A 25,491-nucleotide genomic window follows, 5' to 3' on the forward strand; every position below is an offset into this window, starting at 1 on the left:
GCACTGCTATCAAGTTGATACTGCGCAACACTCGTTGCACATGCGCGCTAGGCTGACCTGTGTGCCCCACGCCAGGCGAGACAACATCCCTTTCTAGTAACTTCCCTCATTCGCAACGTCATCACTGCGCGCCGCGCCTGAGATGGGTTGTTTCCGTTTAACTCTCCTGGAGTGAGAGTGTCGCGAGTGTTTCCTGGTGTCGGCGCGCGAGGCAGCGGCGGTGAGGGGCTGGGTTTACGTAGCGTGCCCCGCGCAGCGAGAGCGAGCGAGACCTCGAGTAAGCGGCCTCCTCCCCCGCCATGGCCGAGAGCGGAGAGAGCCCCCCCGGGGGCCGCAGCCCCCCGGATTCCCCCGCCCCGGGAGGAGCCGCCTCCTCGGAGCCGCGGATCATCAAAGTCACCGTGAAAACCCCCAAAGAGAAGGAGGAGTTCGCAGTGTCCGAGACCAGCAACGTGCGGCAGGTGAGGGGGGCGGGCCCGGGAGGCCGTGCCGGTAGCAGCGCCGGTGGGGAGGTGGGCGAGGCCGCGCAGCTTCCTGCCGCCGACTGAGTTTCCGAGCCCTGGGGAGTTTTCTGCTCCCGTGGGGAGAGGCTGAGGTTGGCAGCACTCTCCCGCAGCCGAGCCCAGCCGCAGGGCGGGGGCCTCCTAGCCAAGCCAAGCCCGAGTCCTGCCGGGTGACGAAGCAGCGCCCCGCTGTGTTACCCTGTGCGCTGTCGCTGCCTGCCCTGGCCCTGAGTATGGCCTGCTCTAGTACGGCTAGCGCTGCTGCGAGCTGCCGGGGCCGGCTCGCCCACTGGCAGCGAGCCCTCAGCTCCTGTCTCTGTAGTAGTCCCGTCGGCGAGAGGAGATGAGTGGCTTTAGCTCTCCAACTGTGAGCTGAGCCTAAGCCCAGGCAGCTGAGCGGCGCTAACAGCGGGAGGCTGGGCCTCAACCTGACACGCATATTGCATGGGTTACCAGTTAGGCAGAGGTTGATGATGAGAAAGGATAGTTACAGCCTTCCCCTGACAGTCCTCGTGGCTAAAGAAAGGGGTGCAGCGTGTAGTTTAGTTAGGGTGTGTGCACATGATGTCTTTACCCAAAAAGAGTATTACCGCTTAAAATTATATTGATAAGGATGCTGCCAGTGAAATGCAGCCACAGCTGTGTGGGAATGTGCTGGTGCCATTACACAGTAGTTTCTCCAGTGGTATTGTCTATCGATCATGAGCTGTTAGGATCTTTTTCTGTGTTCTAATGAAAATCAATTCATTCCTTTCCACCTTGGGTTCATAGGGAAGAATGCCATTCTTCAATCAACATCATTTCCTGTGGTACTTAAGTCTTTCTTTAGAGACCTTCCATCCAAATATGGACCAGGCCTGGTTCTATTTAGCTTATGAGAACCCTGAAGTTCTGTGGGTGCAGGTCCTAGGATATTAACAGTTAAATTGTAAAGCAGCTAGCTGTAGAGTAGATGTTTTCCTACTTATGAAGGATACAGACTTTGCCACACTGACAGAGCTGCAAAAACCAAAGAAATGTTACCCATGAGAGCTTATTTCATGCTCTTATTAAAAAGTGCTTAATTTTTGCACATCACTGGAGCATTCAATGTATGCAACTTAAATTTAACTCCATAATGATTTCAATCAAAGTGGTAGCCTTCTTTTCTAAGCCTTTGCAACTAGGTGTTTTGGAATATGCCCAGTGTGTAGAAAATTGCACCAGCTGCCTACTGGCTGAAGGTCATAACTTCTTAGCCAGGTAAGGCTATAAAGGACAAGATGGGAGCTCCAGTAGCAAGACTTAAGATCAACAATCTGGTTAAAAGCACAGCCAGCCCCTTGCTGCTACTAGGAAGGGGTAAGATGTTGAAATTTCTACCAAGGCATTCCCTTTGGGCCCTGCTCAGGAATTTGATTTTGGTTTTTTTAGATCAGTTTCTGGCTACTAGGCCAGAAGTTTCATCACAGTCTTCCTCTTGGCTGCTTTGCCTGTTAGGGATGGTCTATACTACAGAGTTAGGTCAGCTTAACTACATCTTTGAGTTGTGAAAAATTTCACTCCCTGTTCAATGTAATGAAGATGACTTAAGCCCTGGTGTAGAAACTGCTAACTACTAACCTAACTACTGCCTGTCAGAGTTGGATTTACTACAGCAGTGGCAACAGCAGTGGAAGAACCCCTTCCATCTCTGTAATATTTGTCTACACTGCAGGAGCACAGCTGCAGCTGTGCTGCTGTAGCATATCCAGTGTAGACATACCCTTAGCTTTTCCAGAGCCTCCTGACTGCTGGAGTGGGGTAGGCTCTCTGCTATGCTGCCTGCAAGCTTCATTTTTGGACTCTTCTTGCCTAGTCAAAATTCCAGAGTGCTTTGATACTTCTGGCTGCTTTCCTAAGCAGCAGCTGTGTGAAACTGACAAGTTTTTTCATTTCCCCCTTGACCTGAGAGTTCTGAATAGCAGTAGTGAAACTGATTAGTCTTATTTTCACTCTTTTGTCAAAACTTTGCAACTTTCGACATTAGAGCTGAGATATTCAAAGCTATTTCAGGGATGTAGACAAATCTTTAGTTGAAATTAATAGGCAATATGTCACTTTTCTCCTAGGTGTCTTTGAGCATTTAGCCCAGAGCTGTTTGTGGGCTACACATAACAACTCTGCATCATTTTACATCTGGAAATTTGTTTTTCAGAGTTCTTATATTCTGTATAGGAACTAGTTTAGGACTCTCACTTGCCATGAAAAGCTTTACACTTGCCAATGGATTTTCCAAGCTCTGCTTAGTTAGTATAGTAATGAGTTCATTATAAGTATCTGGGTAGACCAATGTACTTGTGCATGACTTTTTATCATTAAATATTATTCCTTGGATCTATATATGAAATATATCTACAGTAGATCTATAAATTCTGACTACTTTTTAAAAATTTGATATTTTAATGTAGATGCACTGTTTGCTAGTAAAAAGAACAGGAGTACTTGTGGCAGTGCTACAAGTCCTCCTGTTCTTTTTGTGGATACAGACTAACACGGCTGCTACTCCAAAACCTGTCTTTGCTAGTAGACAGCTGTCTAAAAATTGGAATAGTTATAAAGTAGTTAATGGAGTAATGAAATATTTTCCCAAAATAAACACAAGTTTTGGATGTCAGGTGATTTACAGAATATATATACCTACTTAAGCAAATTAGTTAAAATTAGATCCTACTTTTTACCTGATAAGGCCTTGAGTGAAATGCTGGCTCCGTTGAAATCAGTGGCAAAAGCTACCATAGAGTCAGTGGGGCCAGGATTTCATCTCTGCAATAATTGATGGCCTTGCTAACATCTGAGAGGATGTAAGGTCTGAAGCTCCTGTAATACTTTAGATATTAGCAGCTCTTGCTATACAATCACATTAACCTGTTGTAGTTGCTCACTGTCAGCAATGGATGCAGTTGAACCAGTGCTAAAAATGGATTAATTTCAAGTGTAGACTTGACCAAATAGTTTTGAACACCAGTTCAACTGCATCTGTTGCTGACACGTAGTCAGCAATGGGTCCTTTTGCTAGTGTCAGCAGGGACAATGATGTGCTCCATAGCTGCAGGAAAAACGTAGAAATTAGATGAGGGTCTGAACTTGTGTGGGCAGATTCAATAGCCTTTCAGTTCACCTTAAACTGTATATCTGCATATCTGTATATCAGCATAATAATCCCTTCGTCATTTGAGACTTATTTTTGAAGTTCATTTTAAGAAAAGTGTACTGCACAGTGAGTTCCGGAATAGAACAATGTGACAGTACCCAGGATTGTGAGACACCTCACCGTCAACTGCCCTTAGTGTGAGGAAGTCTTGTTTGTGCTTGCGGTGCGGTGGATTAGTTCCCTGAAACCACCAGCCTCTGGCAGCACAAGCATTGACTTCCAGGCCTCCACAGGCCTTGCTCTGAATGTACAGGTAGCAAGCAATAGGCAAACACTAACCACCATCCTCAGAGCATTTCTGCAGTGTCCAGCCCCTTATCCACTGAACACTCATCGAATTACCAGGCCTGCTGTTCCCAAAGAAACAGTACAGACCAGCTTGTAAGCTTCAACTCTGGATCACCACTGTGCTTAGCATCACAACACTTAGATATATCTATAGTGAAAACAAGAATAAGTTCATAATCAAAGAACAGAGATGCAGGTTACCATGGTAAGAATACAAATGGTTACACAGAAAACAAAATCATAACATGCTTTTTAAAAACTAAACTTAACTAGCAAGTTATCTTCTTATCTGAAGAAGCTTATCTCACCTGAAGTTCTCTCCAGTGTTTTCAGCCAAGCCTGGATGAGATCCCGCTTTCATGAAGCAAATTCGCTGTCCACTTACTTCTTCAGTGAGGGATAACAGGGTGTCGTCTTTGTCCCCCAATTACAGCACAGAAACCTTTGATATTCCTGCCTTTCCTCCTCTGTTTGCTTCTTCCTATTACTTTTCTCTCTCAAGTTTTTCCCTAGTCCTTCATTAGAATTGTGAAACATACAATACTTAATTTACATGTGAACAGTCAACTATATAAGCATTTCTTTTCTGACAGAAAATCTGTTTTTCATTTTTACTGGTAACCAGTCCCTGGACAACAGATGTTTCAGAACATAATTTTCCATGTATATAAATACAGCTACGATTATGTCACAGAATCAGTGACTTCCATTGACCTCTGTGACATTTTTTGCCCTGGGGCTGGAGCTCCCAGCCCCCACACTGATGGAGGCACCCTGCAGCTGTCCAGCTGGGGGCAGCAGGTGGGTCCTGCAGCTGCCCAGTCGGGGCAGGTGGTGGGGACTCGCCTCCCTATTCTGTCAGGGATATTTTTAGTGAGAGTCAGGGACGGGCCACGAGCTTCCATTAATTTTTGTTTATTGACCGTGGTCTGTCCCTGACTTTCACTAAAAATATTGGTAACAAAAACGTAGCCTTATATATATAAATAACTCCTTACACAGCATTCATACATGTATATCACAGTGATCGTGACAACCAGTGTGACACCAGTTTTTATGAGACCTCACGTGACACTGTTTGGTGAATTAGTCTGGATCTTGCATGTACATTCTATGTCTACACTACACAGCTTTTAGTGACATGGCTGTATCGCTATAGCCATGCCGCTAAAAGTTGCGCAGTGTAGCCACTATTTGTCTTCTCTTCTGCTGACAAAAAACTTCCACCCCCGACGAGTGGGGTTAGCTTTGTTGGCAAGAGCACTGTTCACACTGGCGCTTGTTGTTGGCAAAATGTTTGTCTTTTGGGGGTGTTTTTTATTTTTTAACACTTCTAAAAGACAAAAGTTTTGTCGTTCAATTTCCAGTGTAGACAAAGCCCCAGTGTAGGGTGTATTTAAGCCAGGAGGGAATGTGTCTCGAGTGTTTTTGTGCTCTGGTGTTTCCTGGATGCCATGACAGCTTCTTGGGGGACCGTTACAGCCATGCGCAGTTTAGAGCAGCACTTAGATTGCTCTAACTTGCATCAAAACCCAAATAAGCTGTAGGTAGCCTAGTTAACCATAAAGGTAGAATATTGTCACGTCTCTCTTTCCCAGCACCTTCTGTTTCTGTGCTGCATGCAGCTGGGCTTGACCCAAGGACTGGAGCCTATAGCTTCACTGTTTTTGAAATGGGTCTGCTACTAAACTTGCACAACTATACAAAGATTTGTAGTATATTGAGGGATAAGGAATAGCTGTAAACCTGCTGACTCCAGACTAGGTACATTATTTGGCTAGGTCTTTCATCTTTTGTTTGAAGAATCAATCACAGATATAGGAGCATGCTGACTACTCTTCCAGAAGATGCACATTCCAGAACGTTCTTGTATTCAAGGGAATGATTTTGTTAGTTCTTTTTCAGTTGGATTGTTTTAAGAAGAGAAGTTTTAGGAGAGGTCATAGGGAAGAAGGCAAAAGTGGGGGTGGGGGAGAGGAAGTCATTTTAAGGGCCTCTTGTTCTTTAAATAATCTCTCCTCCTATTTATAGTATGACTTAAACTGTGTTTTGAATGGTAAAAGATGTTAGAATCAGCCACCTTAAACAACTTTACTCTTCATTTTTAGGCAGTTTACCTTGGAGAAGTTAAAGCTCACTGGGCATTCACTGGTGTGCTTCTTTGTGTTCCTGAGCTCATGCTCTCTGTTAACCTTTCATGCAATCCATGGCTGAAGTTGGCAATTTTCAAGGTTCTGTGTGTAAGGAGTTCACTGTTTCCATCCACCTACACATACGCAAAAATCCCCAAATGTCAAGTCATGCATTATTTTGTAAATACTACAGTCCTGGCAGAAAAATGCAGCCTGCTTTATCTTTTTAATTTGTATGCAAACAGTCTACTTGCATATTAAAATGCTCCAAAACATACATAGAAATATTCTATAGATTGTTTGTAGTAGTCAAGGCACTATTATTTTAGGATCCTGTATTGAAGTGCTTATAACTCTTGCAAAAAATTACCCTCAGGCCTGAAATTTTTCATTTGTCCTAAGCTCACACGTAAATCTTCTCTTGGTAAGGTTAGTACAATGCAACTTAAATTATCGAACCTAGAGAAAAATTTCAAGTGTTTTTGTGCTCTAATGATTCCTTTTTTAAATTTCATCTTTGCCATACAGTGTTTCTTGTCCTCTTTGAAGTGTGTTTGAGATGTTTGGAGTGATTTCCAATAGTTTAAAAATAAGATGCCACGTATTTTAAAATAATGTGCTGTGCACACTATACTGTACTCAATTTTAAAATTCTGGAATGCCTTTTTACAAGCATACATGCACATGTATCTCGTATTCTGGAGTTCTGCATGATAGAAAGATGGCTATTTGTGCATTAGTGTTCTCTTTATCTTTAAAACACCCAAAGGAAAAAAGCTATTCATGGAACACTATGGTTGAATGTTTAAATGCATAAATCATGCAATTCGAAATTGTTATTGGTTCCCACAATTACAGCTTAGCCACGTTCCACATATTAAGGCCTGATGTTGAACAGTGTTAACGTAATTATAAAACTATATATATGAAAGGGAACAGAATGTTGGCACCATATTTTCATATTCCTGATGTGTGCAATTTGCTTTCAATTTCTGTAAACTAGTGTAAATCAATCCTTTCTCAGTGGTTTTCTAGCAGTCCACAGATTGATGAATGGTATAACATAGATGTGGCTTTCATCAACCTAGGTTCACTCTCAAAACTACTGAAGTCACATAATAGTCAGTTATTGCTCTCTCCAGCTATTGATAGTGTGATCTGTCTGATTGCTTTCTTCCAGTTAAGCAGCTGAGTGCATAAAAGTTTCAAAAATGGAGTAAAAATTTGACTTGTTTTCTTTTGCATACACTTCTATTCCCTAAACTACACGTTAAAAGCCATCAAACTCACAGCCAACTCATGTGAACTGACTCATTCTTGCAAATCATCAACTCTTCTTCATGCATTTCTTTTTCTTACAAACAAACAAACACAAAAAACCACTGCTGGGATGAATTATTCGGCATTTCATAACTTAAATTCTTTCTCCCACATTCTGGAAACTTGATTTAAAAGCTGTTCAAGAACAACAAAAAGGTACTGCTTGGTTTGGTAATGGTGACTTTTTTTTAAAAAATATGTATTTACTTTCCTCCAAAACCTGGATCAGGTAGAAAGTGCCATATTTAAAAAACAAAACAAAAAATGTTATACCATCAAGTATTTTACTAACATTTTTCTGATAAATGATTGACAGACAAAATAGTTAAGCATCAAACAGCTGTAAGAATAAGGGTCTGAAGTTTCTTGTAATCAAATATGATTTTTGAGTGATAATTCCGAATTAAGTAAATTGCCTATGCTTCATCACTTTTTTCTGTAAATCAGAATTGTCATGAAAGTTTATAAACCAAAGCACAAAATCTAATTTTCTGCCCTATCTTGATGGGGTTTTTTAAAAAAATCATTCATCCTCGGTCTGTTGGGAACAGAACTTTGAAAGGCTGCTCTAAATACTGTTATGAATGCAGTCCACAAAGAAAAACTAATCAATGAAATACTTTGTTGCAGAGGAATCATTGACAGAATGGCAGTGGGTGCTCAGATGCTTGATTTGGTTAGGTGAGATCTTGTACTACATTCTAAAGTACTAAGGATTGTGTGCTGAGGAGGAGGAAAAATTTTTTTGTTTGGACCTGCCCTTGTTGATGGGGTTGGTAACTTATGTTCCTTAGCACTAAAATTTTCCATGCCAAAGAAATATTACTTTCAGTAGCCGAAACAAAGCAGTCTAATATAAAGTTATGTCAGACTTTAAGATAAGGTTAGTTGAACTTTAATAAAATCCCTTTTAAGATAGCTCTGGTGTTGCCTAAAATAAATCTACTAGCTTTTCTTTGTAGGTTACTATGTTTTTGGTTCTGTAATGCCTAATTTAAAATTAGGTGGAAAAACTAACCTGTGGATGCAGTGTATGTATTTTTTCTCAAGCAAACACTTGCCATTTTATGAGTATTAGAACTTGAAGTCATTTAGTTTTCTCAGTAAGAATGCCACTAAATTGTCTAGCTCTGGTAAGTTTAAATTTAACGCCTTTGTAGGACTTGTATGCTAAAAAAGGATACTTGGCCGGGTTCTCAAAGTGGTGTTCTCCTTCAAAAAGTGATAGTTAACATGGAATCCCATTATGCCTTTCTAGTGATCTGTTAGTTCCAGATCATTTTGCTCAGTTTATAGGAATATCATGCTCTTTGTCACTTGATCTCAAACCACTTTACAAAGGAGGTGAGGATAATTATCCCTATTTTACAGATGGTGAAATTGAGGCACAGAGTTGAAGTGATTTGCCCAATAGTACCCAGCAGTAGAATTGGGATTAGACTCTCCTGGGTCCCAGTCCAGTGCTCTGTCCACCAGGCTACATTGCCTCACTAGTAATTTTTTTAAAACTGACAACCTTACAAATCAGCCAAGGAACTGAAATAAAAATTCTTTCCTCCTCTCTCTAATCACAAGAAAATACAATTCTGCAGATTTTAAGGGGTTGCCCAGATTTAATTTAGGTATTTGGACTGTCAAGTAGAATACTGATTCCTTTGTGTAAGACAGAGGGTATGTCTACACTATAAACTTAAGTTGATCTATGTTAGGTTGATTTACCGCCAATGGTTCATGTCCGCATAATCCTTCTTCTATTGGTGGTGTGTGTCTTCACTTGGAGTGCTTCCACCGATTTAAGAGGGGCAGTGTGGGGGCTGACAGCCGGGGCTTTCAGTTCCGCACGCAGCTCCCTGCCAGAAGCTGGGCTTACCACCCCCTCTTCCTCCCCCTGGGCTCCCTGCGGGGAACAGGGCAGCCACACCTGGCTTCTCGGCTCCCCGTTGGGCTCTTGGCTCTTCACCCAGAGCGTGGCAGCTGACCAGACTCTGGGCGTGGAGTTTCCTGTCGGGTACAGCCATGCTCCACTGGGGAGCTGAGAGCCTTGTGGGGCAGCCAGGCTAGGGGAGATCTGCCTCCAGTGTCCAGTTGGTTGCACCATTCCCAGCGGGGAGCTAAGAAGCCTGGTGTGGCTGCCCTGTTCCTGGCGGGGTGCTGAGAAACCGGGTGCCAGCGGAATAGTGAAATTGACAAGAATGACAACCAGTACTTGTAAGTAACAGAATGTCTACAGAAACATTGTGTCAGGCTAAATACACTGAAATAAGCCCTGGGTCTCTCCTGGAGGTGGAGTTATGTCAGTATACTAAGGCTTTTACCTCAGCGGGAGCAAGGCTGTGGTATGTACGCTGACATAATTAGGTCACCCTAATGCTGTGGTGTAGGCCAGACCTGAATGGAATCCAGCTAATTCTTTTAGCTGCATTGCCTCTATTTTTAATAGGAATAAATAATAGTAAAAACTTATTTGTCATTACAGATGACACTTGGAACATAACAGGGAGCTGCTCTGAGTAAGGTGATGTCAATCTTTGAAATAGAACTGCACTTTAAGTGACTTTTAGGAACATAAATCTTGTTGTAACTCTTTCACCCAGCTACAAAGCCTGGACAGTCTCTCCTGTAGTACGGGACTGCATGTATTTCACTGTTCAAAACAAAAGTCCTGTGCTTGGAAGAGCAAGCAGCTTTCACTTTCTTGTTTAGATATATAAAGTTGCAGGCTGGAATTTTCAACAGGCCAAAAGGTATTTGGTGCCCAGTTTTCATGGGAGTTGGGTGTCTAATACTCTAGGCCTCTTTGAAAATCCTTGCTATAATAGTTAATAGTTATGAGTTGTATAGGTATCTCTCATGCTAGGCCACGATTGGTTGAAAATGGGGAGTGGTCTTTCTGGATATTTTTATTCCCTTGGTTTTATTCCTTTTATTTCACAACACTTTGTCTTCAGTCAGGCACATGAATGGGCACCAATGCATTCACAATTGCTGTTTTTTATTGCTTACTGTGAGTCAGCAGACAGTGTTTGGCTTACCAGGAGGGGCTGTGGAAAGGCAGCTCAGGTTCTCATTTTTTAATTTTCCCTAGAATAATGTTTTTCTGATTTATTTTTTTTAAATGTCCTCCCTCACAACCCTACTGTGAAAAGTATCTCATAATGTATCGTTTCACATACTGAAATTCAGAAGAATGAATGTGATTATTTGTCCATTGTGCCTGGTTAAAAGGTGCAACCAGCAGCTCCTCTGTGCCAAATTCTAGTGTAGAACCTGTTTGAGAAGGGTTTCTTATATTGGCAGTTGCATTGCAGATTCAGAAGCTAATGAAAAACAATAACTTTTTCCAGGAATGGGAGATTAGCTGCTGGCAATAGTTTAGAAGTCACCTGTACTAAAAATTGGTTTCTGGGGTACCCATTGTTCAACTTGTGTTCTGTTTCGGTGGGTGGGTAGGTTGGTTGGGTTTTCAAGTGCATTGTAAACTGGCAATCTGTTGGCTTGGGTATTCTTGGCTTCCGTTCGCCATCCAGAAACACTATTGCTGAAAATCACAAGTAATGGCTTGGATTTTCTTCAGTGTTTCTATGGCTTCCCATTGTGTTAACAGATTAAAGTCTAAAAAGAGGGATACTGTATCTCTATTGTGTATAACCATATAATTGCGGCTATTGCAAATGCAGATGATCTTTGTGTAGTGAGCTGCTTGATGCAATCTGCTAGGTTCCCAAAATGTCTCACAGTTCAGAATAGTTTTACTACCTATGCAGAAGAGATTGCTTGACCAATTCCATGGCCTAGGTATGTCATGTAGGAATTGTTTGTGCCCTAGCTTGTCAGGGGCTGTTAGCATTTTCACCACTGGCATAGTCACCCATCTTTTGTGTTTCTTTTGTGGGTCATCTGCAAACCATAGATATGTCTGGGCAGAGAGAAGGGAGTGGTGGTGCTGCTTTTGATGCCAGTATATTGATGGCACTGGATAGCGTGTGGTTATATAACCTCCCACAAATTGTTCTATGTCCTGACCTCTTGAGTGAGTAGTTCCTTCTAGAAATTGGGTCATAGCAAATTAGACTTGATTTAAGATTAAATTTAAAGTTAATACTAATGTTCGTTTATTGCAACTTGAATAATTTTTCTTCAGCTTTAAAGCTGTCACTAAACAGTGTTTTTTACCAGTCACTACTGTTTTTATGACAAATCAGCACATGTAAATAGCAGTATCTAAAATGTGTCTTTTGAGCAAGAAGTAGCCATCAAGGTCAGTTAAGGTTAAAAAACCCCCTAAAAAGAAAATTCTGAGCCATAATTTCTTTTAGATCCTCATCCTGAGATGAGTTCCATGTGTGAAGAGCTCTATTGACTTAATAAAGCTTTGTGTAGGCACAGAGTTTTCTTGCCTTCACTGCCACAACACTACCTTCTTGTTTGTCTCATCCATCTGTTGTGTTATCTTTTTTGTCAGATTGCAAACTCTTTGGAGTAGGGACTGTCACTTTCTATGTTTATACAGTATCTAGCTCAATGGGACCTGACTTGGTTGGTCCATAGGTGCTACTGCAGTATAAATGAATAACTCATTTCTGGATCAATATCTTGGGGTCTTGCATGGAATGAGAATTCACTTCTATCTCCAGTTAGAGCATGATTTCTTTAAAAATTAAATTGATCATATCAATAATAAAAAATGGCAAGCTTCTGAAAGATTTTAAAAAGCCTAAAATCTTCCAAGCAATTTAGCTTACAATCTTAGTCCTTAAATCAAGAAATAAGTTGAAATGTTTGATTTTTTTCCACAATATGTCATCAGCCTGTCAAAATATCTTCCTTTTCTCTTTAAAATGAAATGCATTTATTACTTTTGTGTGTCAGTATAGCACCTATCCACAGAATAGATGAAGCACAGACAGGTGGCAATCCACGCTTGCTTATGTAGCCCCAGCATGCTGCAACCAGGGCCTGCAAGGATCACCGCTAGAGGGCAGAGAGCAAAATAGTTAGCTTGCCTTGTCATTCTGTTTTCTGAGACTGCCAACAAAAGATGGCTTTGGTGCCATTGGTTGTATGTTTCTTTGTTTTGTGGTGTGGAGGTATATTCAGTATAACTAGGCTGAAGCCACAACATAGTCCTAGGATGCAACAAACTTTGGTCACTGCTAATTAGAACTAGTGATCTGGATGTTGAAAATGTTGCATATCACTATCTGTTACACTGAGTCATTCCCGTTCTTTTGCCTGATTTCTTTAAATGTGTTCTATAATTTTTTTTCTGGTGATAAGAATAGAAACTTAAGACAAGTAAAAGCATATGCAACAGCTGTCACAGTTCAGGGCAATTGCACCTGTAGTTCCCCCCTCTGTAGTCCACCAAGAGCACCCACTCTGGGCTCCAAGCCCTTCAGTTGTCACCTCTCTTGGGCAGATACCTACGTTTCTCTCCCTCCTGTTCCTTGCCAAGAGTTGTATCGATACCATAGTATAAAATCAATAGTAGACGGCTGATGCATAATAGCTTTGCACGTGTTATTGCTTGTCTTTTACATAGTCCTAGCAAACGCATGTAGTGCTGTCGTTGGTCAGCTTTATGTTGCCTTTAAAAACACCAGGAATATAGGGCTGGTGAACAATAGTTTTACCTATGCTTGTCTTCGGGGCTTTTATTATGACCTGCCAGGACCAGCATATGTAGAGTCACTGTTCAGAAACTCGCAAATGGTCCACAATATTACTTGTACTTGCACTTGTCTTCAGTAAAATCTGCCTTTTGTATTCTTATTCATTGTTGGCCTTTGGTTTTCCTTTTCTTGTTTTGTTTATGCTGTTGTTATCGTTGAAAATCATTAAAAGCCTTTCTTGAGGAATAATTAATAGTTCTTATTTTATACAGACACCACTTAACCTCATTACGTCTGTGTTGGGTGGTGGGAAGTAGCGAACACCCCGGGGTGAAATAAGGCCCTGAGGCGTGCCTCCTCCTTGCTTGATCTCCACAGCCAACACTGTGATATTCCCAGCAAGCCAGACTTTTCTAAACAGAGGTGGGGAATTTGCATTAACCTCTCCCTAGGTATTCCCCAGGAAATCCATTTAACGCTTATTAATGCAAAACTCCATTCTTGTCTGGCATAGAGTCTTTTGAAATCCCAGGCATCACATCACATCCTCCTGTCCCTTTCCCCCAGGTTACATTCAATCCTGTCCCACAATAATATATAAACTTTGCATTTCATACAATGGACCTCAAATATACCTGAACTTAAGGTCTCCCAAGGATATGCAAGAAATTCCTGTATCTGTCACAACTGCTTTCCATAACTTTGTAAATATCACACCAGCACTGTAAAGCTAATGCATAGTACCATGTACAGAAGTTAAGTGGTGAAATGATAGACTACACAGAAGTATTACAAAATAGTGTTGCTGTATAACCCCCATAAGAGCAAGAAAATTGAGTTAGATGGCCATGGTAGCATTTGCTCAGCTTAGCTATGGTTCTGTTATATGTGCTTTGACCACAGGAATTTGACCCCATTTCAGTACATGGCGATAATATAAGAACACTGGAAATGCTTCCTTTTGTGAAGTTGTAACAAGCCTAACATTATGTTAATACTACATTGTCAAAAATGGGTTTTACTTAATGTGAAAATGCTGTTTTCAAATACTTATATCTGTTACAGGTGTTAATAAGAGTTACACCTCTTACATAGACACCTATACAAAATTATATGAGAGAAGCTGTAATTGAAAAAGATAACCAAGATTTTTTTTTCTCATTCCTTGACATTAAGCTTTTGTTGTATATGTGGCTGGTGCAGGAAAGGATTTAAAGTTAATCACTTTCTAACACTGTTGATTGACATACTGTTTATTATTTTGAATCTACAAATGGGAATGATCTGACTTCATAGTCATTGTCAAAAATAAAAAACTGAGGGAGCATTTAATAAAGGGGGCGTATATTGTATAAACTTGAAAATAGTAAACATGCAAAATACCTTCACCAAATCTCAAAAGTTTTTTAAAATAGAATAGTTAATGCACTGATTTAAACATAATCACATTAACTTTTTCTTTCTAATATCTAGTTTAAGGAAGAAATCTCTAAGCGTTTCAAGTCCCACACAGATCAACTTGTATTAATATTTGCTGGAAAAATTTTAAAAGATCAAGATACTCTGACCCAGCATGGGATTCACGATGGACTCACTGTTCACCTTGTCATCAAAACACAAAACAGGTAACCTTGCTGATAAGCTGTCTTCTATTTTTTTAGCTGTAAGAAACCAAATAAATATTCTCCTTTCCCAGTTAGATCTTATTGTGCAATTACTAGATCTCAAAAAAAAGCAATATTCTTACTCCTGGTCCTGAGGTCCCTTGCAAAAGCATAGGTGGAAATCTCCAAACTCTTGAAGTTTTTTGTTCCCTAAATGCTGCAATAGCAGGATAGTGTGAGTGTCAGCCTCCTCTCTTGGCAGGCATGTGCCACCTTCTGAACTTCACCACTGCACTTAAAACTTTCCAGTCAGCGCCTTCTTGACTTCAGTCAGTGAAAACTCCTTGTAGGAGCTGAGCCTCTACAGTCACAGTGCTCTTTTCATGAGTATTGCTTGCCATGTTCTTCCCTTCTAGATGGGTTTAGGTTGCTAATAATAAAAAAACTTTCTGTTCTTTTGGCACTCAATTCTGGCACTTGAGTGCTGCACACCAGCATTATTTGTTGCCCTATAAGCTTCTTAGGTGTTTGAGTTTTCACCTCTCCGGGATGAAGGCAGCCTGTTCAGCAACTTCAAACCATGCCCAACTGAAAGAAAAATATCTGCAAAAGATGAACACATCAACTGTGTTTACCTTTAAGTCAATCTCCAGGTGTAGAGCAGAAGCCCTATTGGAATTATTTTTATTGATAATACAGGCATCACCAGGACACCAGTTTAATCTTAAAATCCTTTATTAAATTCAAAGGCTGAATGCCATTGATACAGCTGCTCCAAATGTGCCTTAAATGCCTAAGCAATCATATGCCCATTCAGTAACATGCAGTTATAAGCATTGTTCAAGTACTTACTGCAGGATTAGACTGAGGTCACTCAAACCCACATTGGCTGGCTTCAGCTGGACAGCAGGTACTAGTAATGATCCTTTTGAGTTTACCCTTTTATACTTTATGTATCAGAACCTATGTGACTATAGTCACTGCTTTATGAATTTCTTTTTTTGTTAAAAGAAAAGGAGTACTTGTGGCACTTAGACTAACAAATCTATTTGAGCATAAGCTTTCGTGAGCTACAGCATCCGATGAAGTGAGCTGTAGCTCACGAAAGCTTATGCTCAAATAAATTTGTTAGTCTCTAAGGTGCTACAAGTACTCCTTTTCTTTTTGCAGATACAGACTAACAGGGCTGCTACTCTGAAACCTTTTTTTGTTAAAGCCACGTAGAACCACCCCTGATGATTGGGGCTTCTTCTTCAAGACTTTTCACCTGTTTTATCAGTTACCTTCCAGGTCCAGTTTTTCCAGTAAAGCCACATTCCAAGCCCAGTAGGTTCAATTAAGCATACCATTTTTCAAGGCCTTCCCACAACTGCTAGCCACCTACACACTTCCTACGAACTGCAAATCATCTGTTTTCTTTAGCCAAGACAATTTAATGTTGTTTCTTCATACAAACATATGGCTGCTTTTACAGGCCTTTTGTGCAAGGAAGGGCGATTCCATTGCAGTTGTCTAGGGCGTGTGTAAGCGGTGCTCCAGGAATGTTCCTTACCTTCTGCAACAGCGAACTGCACCAGAAGCAGCTGAGGGGGTGTTCACATTTTTGGGACTGGTCCATATCATTTCAGCAAAGGACAGATTGACCTTCCAAAGCTGAGCTGATCCGTCAAGTGCAGGACTGCTATCCTGAGACTGAAAATGAGAAATCTGCCATGACCAAGTTTGGGAACAGACTTGGTCATAAATCAGTAGCCAGGTTTACATAATTGTGCTCCCATTTTCTGAAGAGTTCTAACTCTGAATAGACAGTAGTGTGCAGTACGTGTTACAACACTTGCAGCCTGAAATGACTCAGTTTTGTTTGTATTGGCTGTAGACTGTTTATAGTTGTATCCACAATTGGCCTTCAGATTAGAATTGCCACAGTGTCCCAGCTAGAAATGGTTCGGTAGGACAGGCTTTTACTTTGCACTGTCAGATAATTTAGATGTCTGGATGGTTTTGTTTCTCTCAGTTTATTTGCAATGTTTGAGCAGAAAACAATGGGAAGGGAAATGGATTGGTACCTGCTATTGTTCAGAAAACAGCTGAAGCTTATCAGAAATAATAGCTGTGGTACTGTGTTAATTGCTTCAGTGCCTGGCAGAAATCCTGCTCACGGTTCCAGCTGCAGTGAGGGGTGGGGTTTGGGATCTCAGTGAAAACATCATTTTGGAATGATAAAACATGCACGATCACCTTTTTAACCCTATTTGCGTTTAAATCTTTCCTTTTAGAGATTGTCCTGGAGAATCTTGAGATTCTGGTTTTTGTCTGGGCTGGGGATATGAGTTTAATATCCAGTTGGGCAGAAAATAGAAATACCCAAAGCATGTTCTAAATAAATCACTCAAGCCAGATTACTTGCTGTCCATGTTTAAGTAACGGTATTGACACAATATATGAGAATAGTCATAATTTATGTTCTGGTTATTTCATGCTAACTTGTCTCTGGATCCTTCCAGAAATCTTTTAAATTGCCTCAGTAAAGTGGTTCATAGTTTTAACTTTATTTTTCAGATCACAAGATCATCCTGTACAGCAAACGAACACCACAGGGAATACTTCTACCACATCGACATCAAGCAGTAGTACCTCCACACCCCCCTCAACAAACAGCAGCCCTTTTGGTTTGGGTACAATCTCTATCTGCTAACTTTGTGGGTTAAGAACACTGCCCTTCCCTGAGTTGTTATAGCCCATTTAGAGAAAAGGGTTTAATTTCAGCATTTGATTGTAGGAATCTTATTTCCTTGAAATCTTCCTCTGTGGAAAATCTTGCATACATGGAATACTCCTATGCTGCTGCTTCATATAGCACATCAACGAATAGCAAGGTGCAGCTGGTGTTTCATTCCAGCATTACTGGTAGTGTGAAAATTATAGAGCTCCCTGTGAGCTGTGCATGCTCTACAACAGGGGTGGCCAACCTGTGGCTCCGGAGCCGCAAGCGGCGCTTCAGAGGTTAATATGCAGCTCCTTGCATAGGCGCTGACTCTGGGGCTGGAGCTACAGATGTGAACTTTCCATTGTGCCGGAGGGGTGCTCACTGCTCAACCCCCTGCTCTGCCCCAGGCCCTGCCCGCACTCTGCCCCTTCTCCCAAGCCTGCCATGCCCTTGCTCCTCCCCCTCTCCCACAGAGCCTCCTGCACATGTGAAACAGCTGATTGTGGCAGGCAGGAGGTGCTGACTGGTGGGGCCACGGAGGGCGGGGCTGGAGGGTGAGAGCTAATGGGGGAGGGGGGACAGGCTGCTGACATATTACTGTGGCTCTTTGGCAATGTACATTGGTAAATTCTGGCTCCTTCTCAGGCTCAGGTTGGCCACCCCTGCTCTACAATGCATCTGGATTGGTCCAAGGAGTGGAGGGCACTGCAGAAATTGTGCCCCTAGTGTCACCCAGATTGTGAACAACAGTGACAAAACTGTTACCCCACCTACAAGCATATTTCTCTGACCAAATCAAATCACTGGGCCTAATAGCTCTATCTTACCTTCTCTTCCGGAGCATACATTTCCCAAGCACAGACAGACTCCTGTTCTGCAGCTGAAAAGTGGTTTTCTCCTGCTACCCGCACCAGACTTAACACTGGTGATTCAGGCCCTCTATCTCGTTTCATTTTCTGAAAAATGAATAGAATAAAAAAGTTAAAATTAGTAAGCATTTGCTGTTATGAGTTTAAAGTGGCTCAGATTTTCATGAGTGATTTTGGTTGCCACAATTTTGGGGTCAGTTTGAAGTTTTGCAATTTAGACAGCGTGAAGATTGTAGAAAACTGTTTTACCTTATTTTTAGTACCTGATGCATTAGGAACTGGCAAGAGTTCTGCTTTATCAAAATAAAAGGAAAATATACTGTATTGTAATGCTATCATACTTCCTCTCTGTTAAATTTTAAATGACTCCTGCAAATAGACTCTTGCAGACATGCATGTATATACTGCATGATTTACAAGGGAGAAATTTTTGAAATCTGAAGGACACAGACATCAACATTACTAGAGTGGTAATAACATGTATGTCTTATCCAAAGTATTGGTTGTCAGCTAAATGTCTTCATTATTAAAACAACAGACTTTGGAGGAAGGACTCTTCAGTGTCTGGGAAGGATGGAATTCTCACTGTTTTGCATTGTCTGGAAATTTGGGTGATACATTAAAGTATTTTGTATTTAAGAAAAGTTGTCCAGATGAAAATGATTTAGAAATGTACTAAAAGCAGAAAGTTCAATTTTTTTTTTCTCCCCCCTTAAGGTGGCCTCGGAGGACTTGCAGGTCTGAGTAGCCTGGGCCTGAATACGTCTAACTTTTCAGAGTTACAGAGTCAGATGCAGCGACAGCTCATGTCCAACCCGGAAATGATGGTTCAGATAATGGAAAATCCCTTTGTTCAGAGCATGCTTTCAAATCCCGACCTGATGAGGCAGTTAATTATGGCCAATCCTCAAATGCAGCAATTGATACAGCGAAATCCAGAGATCAGTCACATGCTTAATAATCCAGATATAATGAGACAAGTATGTTGAAAGTTCTCTGTAAATTAATAAACTTTAAAATTCTTTAATAAAATTAAATGTGCTGACTTGAGTGTTTGAAGTATTGCTGAGAAAGTTAGGATCATATAGGAAAACTCATAGAATGCTACTCTAGGCAAATACTGTTGATTTTTTTTCTAGTCACTAATGTCTGACATAGTTCAATGTGTTGTCTTTAATGTTAAATAATCCATAACATTCCCTGGAGAGTATTTCAGGATTACATAATTAAATTTTTTGAAGTTAAATTAGGACAGAACTTGTGTGCACTTCAGATCTCCTATTTTCTTTGAGAAAGGAGGGTTGTTATACAGCCAATAATGTACTTGCCAAAAAAACCAATACTCTTTAATATAAATTTTAGTACTTCAGTCAGATTTTAAATGCAGTTGAAAGGTGCTGGCATACTTCTACACTGTAGAGGCTTTTAAGACACAAACTGATGGATACTGTGGATTTGAGAAACCGGATATTTATTTCAAATGGTTCTTATTTGAAAGCAGCATACTGTATTTCTGAGTTGAAACAATATTTAGTAAATTCACTAATTCTGTTTGAATAGAAATGAACTTGGACGTAACTTTCTGTGTCCTCCTTCTTCTCTCTTGCCCAGTACAATACATTCATACTGTTTGTATCAGTACCATATAACTAGAATGTTTCAGCATTTTACAATTTTGACAAAATGGCAGATGAAAATTCAGTTGTCTTAACTTTCTAATTATTCCAACAAGAAAAATTCTTGCTCTAGTTCTAACAGCAGTTCAAACTAACTGCAGTGGGTTAGATAATCTATAAATAACTGTTATAATGGAGACACTGCTTCAGATGTTGTTTTCACTTTAGAATGAATTTTTTTACTAATACAGATTAAATGTTCCTTAGACCCTAGAACTTGCGAGAAACCCTGCAATGATGCAGGAAATGATGAGAAACCAAGACCGAGCCTTGAGCAACCTTGAGAGCATACCAGGTGGATACAATGCCTTGCGACGCATGTACACAGATATTCAGGAGCCAATGTTGAATGCAGCCCAAGAGCAGGTGAGAAATGGGTACATACAACCTAATATTAAATCAGTTTCTCAGGAGTGAAGGAAATTATGCACTGTTTAAACAAGCATTCAAGAAAATGTAATTTGGTGCTAGAAGTCACTGCACCTTCTGTTTCCATTTGTAGAAGTAGGACTGCAGAAATCCCAAACTCTCAACCTTGAAAGAGTAAAGTTTGTGTTTCTTGGTTTTGTGACACAGTCTGAAAGTCAGTGATTATGGCATGTGCGTTTCATAAAGGAACACTTAACTTGAAGTTTCTGAAATTGACTTAAATTCCTAAAAGTTTTTAAAAGTACTCTTTAAATAGGTTCAGGAAATTCTATCTTAGATTCCTTATGCACAGTTTCCGAAGTCTTTTTTGTTGCTTTTCTTAAGTCTTTTCAACAAGAGAGAAACTCAATATCCTGACGATATATAGTCAGTTTCATTTTAAGGGAAGTGTTGACAAATGCACCAAGTTAACAAAATAGAAAATAGATTTTTCCCTTCCTACTTTCAGCCTGAAATCCTGGGTGTTGCTGCTATAGTAAGGTACAACATTTTGAGAGATGTGATTTATTTTATTTTATTTTTTTAATGTCCCTTTTTAAGATTAGCATCTCAAAACAGCTGATTATTCTACCATGAAACTGGTTTTAGCTTGGTGAATATAATTAAAGACTGCTCTCAGAGTCAAGAGTCTTCAAGTTTGTAATTTTGCATATGTCTCAAAACCTGTCATTTCTAGCAGAGATAAAATTGATGGTTTTAATAGATGGTATTCCTTGTTTTTCCTTCTTTGTAGTTTGGAGGTAACCCATTTGCTTCCTTAGTAAGCAATGCATCTTCAGGTGGGGAAAGTCAGCCGTCTCGTACAGAAAATAGAGACCCTTTACCAAATCCTTGGGCTCCTCAGTCCAGTTCTCAGAGTTCCACAACCAGTGGCAGCAACAGTGGCGAAAGTGGGGGCAGCAGTAGTGTTGGAAATAGCACCTCCACCAGTACAGGACCAGGCTCAACCATGCCTAATTTGGGACCCGGAGTAGGAGGTATGTTCATTATGGTAGAATTGTATTTACTTGCACAGGTGCAAGTAATTGCTGAAATGACAGACATTCTTGTGTTGGACAAAGTTGTGTTTCAATGACTTGATTTAGTGTTACTAATATTTACTTGCATAGCTCTCTTTACTAGTATCAAAGTCCTATGTAGGAAAACAAACATGCAAAGTAAACTTATCTCAAGAACACTAAGAGGAGCCACAGATCTGCTAAAATAACAGTAAAAGCAGAGACTCGCTAGACAAATTGAAAACATTCTTCACACTGGACAGAGTGCAAAAGTCCAGTAAAGTAGGTAGTGAATGAGATATTGTTAGATACAGCCTCTCAGTCTTTCCCACTTACCTGAAAGGACATATAGAGTTCATGTGAGAGCTGAAACAAACTGAAATTTTACCATGTAAACAGAGGAATGAAATGTGAATGTGTTAAATAAACCAATATTAGAAATTGTAATAGTAATGCCCCAACTTCAAAGTCAGTTTATTTGTATTCTCATGCTACGTAGGAGCCCCAGTCACGGACCCACAGCTTCATTGTGCTAAGCACTGCACAAACACATAACAAAAAATATTGTCTGTGCCTCAAAGAGCTTACAGTCTAAATCTAAGTCAAGAAACAAAGGGTGGCCACAACAGACAGGAAGAGCCTATGGAAGCAAGAAAACATGATCACCATGATGCACATTGGTCTCAGCAGCGCAGCTACTTATTATATCAAGTTTTCTGCAGGCAACACAGCAAACAAGAGTTTAAGGACAATGAGGCAGTTTAGTGGATGTTTATGGGGATCGCCTCCCCTGTGCGAAAGACACCATGGAAGAGAGCACAAAGGTGCTTGTTTGAAAATTTAATAAGTAGTCGATGCAGGTTGACATCTCTGCCAGAGTGGAGGTCAGAATCAAGGTATCAACTACTTTGGTATAGATTTGGAGGAAAATAGGATTTGCTGCAATATAAAGGCAAAAGATACATCGTAATAAGAAGGGAAAATAAGAGAAAGTACTTGTTTAGATAAAATTATATTATCGGTGGTGCTGGTCTCAAGGCTTATAATGAAGATTGTTGAACATTTCACATTATAAAACCTTGTTTTCAGTTGCCTATAACTTTGTCATATTAACAATTTAGTCAGACACCAGCATAGACATTTTCAGTCTAACACTAAATTTTTTTAAAGTTTTTCAGCAAAAATTATTCTCCATTTCTGAGAACGAGCCAGGGAAAACATGGTTAACGCATGTTAAAAATAAAATATTTTATTCTCTTCCTTGAAGCCCTAGTATTTCTGTGCTTTGGAGCAGAGATGAAAGCCATCACCCTATTTTAAGGGATGGGTCTTTTTGTGATTTCTGTGAAAACCTAGCATAATTATTCCAAATTACAAGTCTTTATAAATAGCACTTCACTCATGCTCATAAATCTGTTAGTGGCCGGCAGCAGTATTTACAGAAGATTTCACTGAGCATGCCCCATCCCACAGAGCTACTAAACATGCAGCATCCCCAGGTTGCAGGGGCTGACGTTGCCACTAATTACTCTGTGCTGTAGGCCAAGGGCTATTGTGCGTGGCTCCATTCACCAGAGGAGAGTAGGGAGACGCTTGTGCTGTAAGTGATCCCCCTGCTGCTTCTCAAGTAGCATGGTGGGGGGGAAACAGCCTGACTTGCTCCAGTGCAGAGAGGAGGAAGGCTGGGACAGACTGGTTAGTGTAGAAAGGTGCATGTTAAGGGGAGGGAGACAAGGACAGGCACAGGAGCAGAGGGAGAGGTACAGAAAGATCTGTTGCAGCCACTTCTGTGTTAAACCAGCTGCTGTGTTCCACCCCAAAGTACTGCAAAACATGACAGGAAGCAAAAAAAACCCCAAAAGTCTAGGATTATTTGATTATATGGAATTACCTTAAATTAGGATTTAGTAATGTAACTCAAACGTCTATAGAGTTTTGATATCCAAGATAGTCTTTGTTTGTTTGTTTGTTTGTTTTTTTAATTGTGAAAGTTTCAAATTCATTTCAGTTCATACTGATGTAACTAGTACATATCTTTCAGTATGACTTCTAAGTCTTTGGATATGGGTATTAAACTTGGATGTGAAAATTTAAGTCAGGCAAAAATTTGGCATATAAACCTTTTTTTGCCAGAGAATAATTTACCTAATTTTTAAAGTTATTTTTTAACATTTTTGAATAAGCGTACAAAATGAAAAGTAGAATATCTTGGTTTCAGTGTCAACTCCACACTCTCATAACGCTGTTAGTTACAAACTGAAGTTTCACAGGTTAAGGAAGAACTTGTTCGCAGTGCTCTTGCACAGCTTTGGAAGTTGACTTCTCTTTGGAGCTGTTTGCAAGCTTACTAATGTTGGTAGATTATTCAGGTTACCCAAAAAGCACAACGCATTCTTCCTGCACGAGATGTGGGAAGTGGTCTGCTGGATCTGACTTTGTAGTGATAGCACATGGTCAAATGGTGAAGGAATGACTAGACTGAGTAACTGAAGATATGTAAATCAACATTTGAAGACAGCTCCAAAACTGTGTGCAGGAAGCTTATGTAGGAATGGAAGGGTGTGACTGGACACACTTCTAGAAGTGTTGGTACCATTTGTGATGGGATAATCAGGTTTTCTGAGTGGTTTAAAAGAATTATGGAGAGTGCACAATTTTGAGAAGTGCCCTTATTAGTTTAACAGCCTGTTCTTCGAGTGCTTGTTCATGTCAGTTCCTACCAGGTGTGTGCATATGCATGGTAGCTGGAAGACTTTTCCCTAGCAGCATCCGTCGGGTCGCCCTGGGTACCCCCTAGAGTCTTGCCTTGATGACACTCAATATAGAGGCCTGCCTACCCACCACCCCCTCAGTTCCTTCTTAATCTTTTGGCTACCGTGCACATGCTTCCCCTAGGGTTGCCAACTTTCTAATTGCACAAAATCAAACACTCCAGCCCCCCTCCCTCAGTTGCTTGCTCTCCCCCACCCTCACTCACTTTCACTGGGCTGGGGCAGAGGGTTGGAGTGCGGGGTGGGACATGCCAGTTGCTTCTGGGAGTTGCGCGGAGCTAGGGCAGGCAAGGAGCCTGCCTTAAGCCTGCTGCGCTGCCAACTGGACTTTTAATGGCCTGGCAACCCCAGTTTCACTCCACAGCGGGGCGAGTCCCCCGTGGGATGGCGCAGAGGCTTGGTGCTTCTGGCCTGCAGCGCCGAGACTTGCCATGGGCCAGATAAAATTAAGCAGGATGCCGAATCCGGCCCACGGGCCATAGGTTCCCTACCCCTGGATTATGGGTTAAAAGTGGAGAAGCTTCTTGAGATGAGTGGTGGCTGATGTCCATTATAGACAGTAATTACTCTCTCATGTTAAATCATGGAAGTGTTATGCACTCATCACCATATTTAATTATAATTAAATGAAAATGCATCTGTCACTATTTTCATGCTTATGAATTGCTAAAGTGACCATTTTTTACTTTTTAAGCTGGTATGTTCAACACTCCAGGAATGCAGAGTTTGTTGCAGCAGATAACAGAAAATCCACAGCTTATGCAGAACATGTTGTCTGCACCCTATATGAGAAGCATGATGCAGTCACTAAGCCAGAACCCTGATCTTGCAGCACAGGTAAAGGCACCTATGTATTGTATGTACTGAATGAAAAGAGAGGGATTGCAAAATCATGCAATAACTACTGTCACAACAAAGTAACAATTTTATGTGCTAACACCAACACCTACTAGCCTATTAATATGCTTCTCCAGTTCCTAGTTAGACATCTTGACAGTCAACCTCCTGAGTCTAACTGCAGGATAGAGCTAAACAGGGAGCACTGGCAAGACTGTAAAGCAAACTGCAAAAACTCTTGGCTCAGAACCTTGGGTGAACCGAAGGGGCCAGGTAGTACTAAGTTAGATGGACAGAACAACCACGGGAGCTGAAATTTTTTGTGTGTACTTCAGTGTGAAATGTTTTAACAACCATAAACTTGTGATTTCATGTAGGAACCACTTGAAAAGTTAGTCTCAAACTTTTAGGCAGGGCCACTGGTCTATGTAGCCCCAAACTGATTTTAGGAGTTAGTTGTTCAGGCTGTCAGATACATGGCACTTGTATCTTCAGTCGTCAGCTGTGACCTTCCTGTATGGCTTTCATTTGCTGTATAAGTGCAAATACTATTACAGCTTTATGAATGGCGGC

At 40.8% G+C, this 25,491-nt stretch overlaps 1 protein-coding gene across 3 annotated transcripts in view; it reads left to right on the top strand.

Annotated features, from left to right (window-relative positions):
• Positions 1–102: 102 nt before the first annotated feature.
• UBQLN1 (ubiquilin 1) overlaps positions 103–25,491 on the top strand; it is a 34,895-nt gene continuing 9,506 nt past the window's right edge. Inside the window, exons 1-7 of one of the 3 annotated variants that reach the window (XM_073345067.1) lie at positions 103–461; positions 14,501–14,652; positions 17,191–17,306; positions 18,925–19,187; positions 20,091–20,249; positions 21,046–21,289; positions 24,776–24,918. In XM_073345067.1, coding sequence (XP_073201168.1) covers positions 300–461; positions 14,501–14,652; positions 17,191–17,306; positions 18,925–19,187; positions 20,091–20,249; positions 21,046–21,289; positions 24,776–24,918 — 1,239 coding nt within the window. In that variant the 5' untranslated portion in view covers positions 103–299. The remainder of the gene's footprint in view (positions 462–14,500; positions 14,653–17,190; positions 17,307–18,924; positions 19,188–20,090; positions 20,250–21,045; positions 21,290–24,775; positions 24,919–25,491) is intronic. The other 2 variants (XM_073345068.1, XM_073345066.1) reach the window with 2 other exon arrangements.

This window comes from Lepidochelys kempii, chromosome 5 (genome assembly GCF_965140265.1).
Source record: "Lepidochelys kempii isolate rLepKem1 chromosome 5, rLepKem1.hap2, whole genome shotgun sequence".
NCBI lineage: Eukaryota > Metazoa > Chordata > Testudines > Cheloniidae > Lepidochelys > Lepidochelys kempii.